The following is a 5,409-nucleotide window of genomic DNA, read 5'->3' on the forward strand; positions in this document are numbered from 1 at the left end:
TCCCAATATTGAATCACCTCCTTCGTGACGTCGGTATTTTGTCCTCAAACACATTTGCTTAATGTCAACTCAATACATGCCTTGTATTTATAAACACCATCACAGTAGACGAACTTCCTAGATTACACACAAGTTCAATGCCAGACCATTCGCTCCATATTCCCAAATGACTTCATTGGTATTACCTATGCACACAGTCTATACACCAAGCAATCAGGAGTTCGTTTTTTTTAATTTAAAAAATACACATTGTCTTACTGAGACCACTTATTTACTTGAAAATAGTATTAGTTGTCCCTGGAAAGGAGACAAAACATTTTCTTCGGGGTTAAATCCCGTTTAAAGCTGATTTAATAAGTAGATATCGGTTTGACTTTGTAATAAACTGCTTTTGTATAATAAGGTTAATTTCTTTGATTCTATACGTCAGTTTACGTATTTCATTATTCGTGCTTTCATTCGAATAGAATCCAAAATAATATGACACATCGCTACTTATTCTACGATTAAATCCTTTTTACTATGCCCCTAGCACCGGTTTACATTTTTCTTTGTTCGCTTCAGGTAGCAGACTAATTGATAAAATAAAACCGACAATAACTGCATATTAACATGTTTTGAAAGTGTAACCATAACAGGAGCACATGTACCTTTTTATACATTTTTACCAATGTTCGTTTTGTCTGCTATTGAATGGATATTCTATATGTATTTATAAACATGTATATGTGTGTCACAGTGCTGCTGAATTGTTTTCTGCTGATCAAGATCCTGTTCCGGTTAATGGCTGATGATATCTGTCTATTAGATATACATAGCAATCACGTATATATTGTAATATGAAGCGGTTCAAAGGTCAGATTGTGCCGGAATTTAATCACGATGACGCTTGGTCCAAATGGTTAGTTATAAAAGATTAGTTATTTTCTTTCTAAAATTCTCATAGAAATATTGAGATCAAAATAATGTAAAACTTCATTGATTCAAGCAGTAATGGATCAGACATCTTGTCGAAATATGAGGTTAGAAAAGACAATCTTTTACCGGTCTGCACAATGAAACATTTAATAATCGGTGTAAAAATAAACGATAAACCTTTTGTAACTGAAAATCTTATCGAGTCAGGCAAATAATGTTTGTCTTAATGATGTCGTGCACGTGTATAAATGTATAAAGTATTGTGTCACAGTCATAGCAAATTTAGTTGCAATACCTACAGAAATAACAAAAAACCGAAACGTTTATAAAAATTTAATCAAACAAATATTGTGTACAGAATGGTAAAGTACAAAGTTAATGTTATACTAAACTTTCATGTTCATGTATTTACATTGGTCTTAAATGATTAACAAATAAAAGACTAACATTTCAAATATACTAAAGAAATAAATGTATATATTAATATTTACCTATCAAGCACATTGAGCATTAGATGACTATCACAGTTTAACATAATTCTTTAAATACAGTAAAGACGTCAACAGATAATGTTTGAATATTTCATACATTGTTTTAAAAAGCTACTTTAAATTAAGCTTGATTTTCTCAGCTGAAATTTATCACTGACGCTGAAGGCACGGCGTGTTTAAACAAGATCGGAAAAACTCTACTCTATTCATTCGGCAAGGTGTAAAAGTTTTTTCAAAATTATTTATAAGCAGACAATTTGCATCGCTCACTGTCTACCACAAAACATTGGCAGCTGTTTTGAGATCATTGGTAGCTGTTGCTGCTCGTTCAAAAATACAACCATTGTGAAGATTTAATCGATGGATTCACTGACCTTGAAGACGTAGGTTTGGTGTGGTTTTCAATTGTAAACGTGTGTACACCGTTAAATGCATTTGGATAGCATACGTCCCAACATATTTAAACATTATTTGACCATGGTTTGATCTTTACTTCCAAAACATATAAACACTTCCAGCGACATTCATGTCATCTTTCCAACTTTTTAACTGTCGAATACTAACCCAAGCAAACGTTTCAAAAAGAAGGATAATTTTCATTAAAGTAGTTATGATAAGGTAATTTTAAGAATAACATTTAACATATGAATTGATGTATTATCAAGTTCACTACAGAGTGGTTGAATCATGGTAAAACAGAAACATATCACTGGAGTATTAACCCGAAACTAAACGCATAAACGTAAGTTCACAAATAATATAAACGTATTAAGTCCACAAAATGTAATTACATCATTATAATATTACTTGTTTTGATAGTATATGTGGCGATAAAATGCATTAAAAGTAAAGATGGATTTTATGTACAAAAACTCTATAATTCTAGGACCTATACAAAATTCGAAGTATTATTCGTCGCAGATGGTGACAAAATGAACACATTTTTGATCCATGATATACACGGCACGTGTCGCACGCACGCTTTCCGGAATTCATTATGTCTAACCACATAAATTAATGGGTTCCAAATGATTGATGATTTCGCCATTAATGTTGGAATCATAATAACAGAGACTGGCACATCATCTAGTTTTCCGAATATCACGATTATGGTAACAATAGAGTATGGAGTCCAGCTCAAAAAGAAAGCACCTGTAAATAGATAGAAATTTAATCATGAAAAAAAATCAAGAAGCTCAACACAAGTTTGATCGAATGAAAATAAGACGCGTGAAAAAGTAAGACTTTACCTTCAGAAGTGAAAGTTATTGTGTACATACATTTAAAAACAAACTTGCACTCAATGACATGAAATAATAGTAATTTTCTAGATGTCCGCGTCATGAAAAAATAGTTGTAGTAACTTGTTTGTTGAACAAGATAACACAATCTATAAGAAGATCCATTTCTGTGGAAGTTACAGGTTTTGTAGAGGAGGAATATAATTGAATGTTCCTGTCACGAAATACTTATATTCAAGAATGAGGATTTTGTGCACAGTTTGTCAGTTCAGTTTTAACTACTAAGTAATGATTTCGCAACTGGTCTTTTCAAAACGGTGTTCAGCTGTTTTATTTGTTTGTTTGGGCCACGTTGTATGTATTGTACGTTTATATACATTCTACTCAAGAACAAATCAATTCATAAACTGCTGTTGGGTTCCATTCCGCGTTCTCGGAGCATGCCTATTTCTATTGGACCTTTTTTCTTGATTCTAAATGTTTCAATAAGAAAGCAATAACCAACTGTCAAATAATGTTGACATTCTTGCGCAGTTAAGTAAATGTTGACTAGATTAACCTCAGTAAGAGTGTCTAAGGCGTTTTCAATATTTCTAAACAATAACAATTAGAATTAATTTTAAAAGCTCACGAATAAAATGTTGTAAATACGGTAATGATGGCTTATTCGTTTAACTATGACCTGTAGATTACTACTTCTGATAACATAGTCTTAGAGTAAATGATAAATATCTATTCAATATTACAATTTATCGTTAAAGAGAAGTTGAAATTGGAACACAACTTAAACCTCAAGAATTGAAATTGATGAAAAATGTTTTTTTTTCAATTTTTTCAAACATTACCAATCATAAGGAGAACTGTAATTGCCACACGTTGTTCTCGACGTCGGTGTTTGGTGGATTTTCCCTTCCTCATCATTGCTCTTAGGGGTTTTTCTCTTTCTCGGTATATCTACAAACAAATACAATAAACATAACACTGTCACACTACCAGAAAGTACATAATTGTCAAAATAAGTTACCCGGCGGGCATTGTTTCAATTTACATTTTACGTTATGTATTAATTTGATTTGAAATTTTATTGATATATGATATTTAAGTATAAGGGAAATTCAGAACATTTAGAGATGTCATATGCCACTGTACAACGCTGCAAAGGCTTGGTTAAGCTGTCAATCACAAATGGTACCACAACACGTTCTAGGAACGTTCTAAGAACGTTCTTATTCCTATCGGGTCTTTGTCTTTCTTGTGTCCTCATACAAATTAGAAAGAGTAAATATCACTCGAATAATTAGGTTTTACGCCTTCTCAAAATAGCCAAATTGATCTCTTGAACCCATACCTTCTATTATATAAATACATAAACTATCTTACCTAAAATAAAAGTAATAAGTTTCATAGAACATTTCCATCTACGCACAAAACTGAATATAACTTGTCTTGTATATACTAAGCCTTGTGTTATCAGATAAAGGAAATACTTACCAAGGTACATATACCTCTATAGCAGAATAGTATCACTCCAAGGGGAACAACCCACACTAATACCAGTATGGACATCGAGTATGATAAATCTAATGGCCTTTTGCTTCTCCAATTTATGGCACATCTAAGTCGAATGCCCTCCAATTGATAAGAACTCCAACCAATTGCTAAAGAGTAAAGAAAGGTATACAAATGTCATACAACAAGTGTCTTTTCGAAGTGATAAATGAGGCAGAATTAGATAAAAATGATTTTCATTCGCACAATGTGAAACAAACTGTAAAGGTGTAATCTATGAATAAAATAAACAAAAATAAATCGTGCGAATCTGCCTAACTGAAAATGTTTGTTTTGTCTTTATGAATGGTGAATAAGACAAGGGATCAAGGGATCACAGAAGATGCTCGTGTGTCACAGTAACTTGAGATTTACGGTTTGGTGTTGTAGGGGTGGCTTCGTTCTTTGAATGTGAATTTTCCTGTTTGACTTTTGTCCTAAAAATATGTAAATTAAGTGGAAATAAGAAATCCATGGTTAAAATCCACTGCACAGCAGAAATATGTCATATCATATGTAGTAAAATATAAACATATCATAATAAAGACACGTTATTCAATATAGAAAAAAAGTAGTCGAGGTTTCAGCCAAGTCAATTACCTGGTAAAACTGCCCATAAAAATCCATAACCATAGCAACACATAACCATGATAACCATGATAACTGCTTTGTTCATACCGATGGTGTTGTGTGTCGGTCTAACAATAACGAGGTATCTGTCTAGAGCTATTGTTGCGAGTAAAGATATTTGAGTTATGCCCAGTAATGTCGTGGAAAATCCATAATACACACAACCTGAAAAAACCTGAAAAAAGGTAAGGTATAGAATTTTAATAATATATTGTAGATATTGAAATCTATACTAAATATTGGGTTCTAAGGAGGTGCCAAAAAACTTTAAAGAAATGCCATCTATAATGTACTGCGTTCATGTAAAAAGAAGAAATTCTTTGGTAATTTAAAACGTATTCATATAGTTTACATTTACATTTTACATTCAAGTAAATGTCTGTTTGAAAATGACATTGTTATTTGTATCAAGAAACATTCTTCAAGCATTGATTTAAGGATTATATTGTTATTTATCAACGCAAAAGACAGCCTATCAAGAGACATTCTTTAAGCACCGATTCATTATATTGTTATGTATCAACGCAAAAGACAGCCTATCAAGGGACATTCTCCAGGCACTGGTTCAGGACAGCCTATCA

At 32.3% G+C, this 5,409-nt stretch overlaps 1 protein-coding gene across 1 annotated transcript; it reads right to left on the reverse strand.

The window, feature by feature from the left end:
* Positions 1-2,304: 2,304 nt before the first annotated feature.
* On the reverse strand, positions 2,305-4,993 carry LOC128553976 (melanopsin-like; the record flags this gene model as incomplete). Its single annotated transcript, XM_053535172.1, has 4 exons — positions 2,305-2,561; positions 3,496-3,604; positions 4,142-4,308; positions 4,799-4,993. Coding segments are annotated over 4 exons (728 nt in total), but the record flags the coding sequence as incomplete, so codon positions are not given.
* Positions 4,994-5,409: the final 416 nt, after the last annotated feature.

Source organism: Mercenaria mercenaria, unplaced genomic scaffold (genome assembly GCF_021730395.1).
Source record: "Mercenaria mercenaria strain notata unplaced genomic scaffold, MADL_Memer_1 contig_4575, whole genome shotgun sequence".
NCBI lineage: Eukaryota > Metazoa > Mollusca > Bivalvia > Venerida > Veneridae > Mercenaria > Mercenaria mercenaria.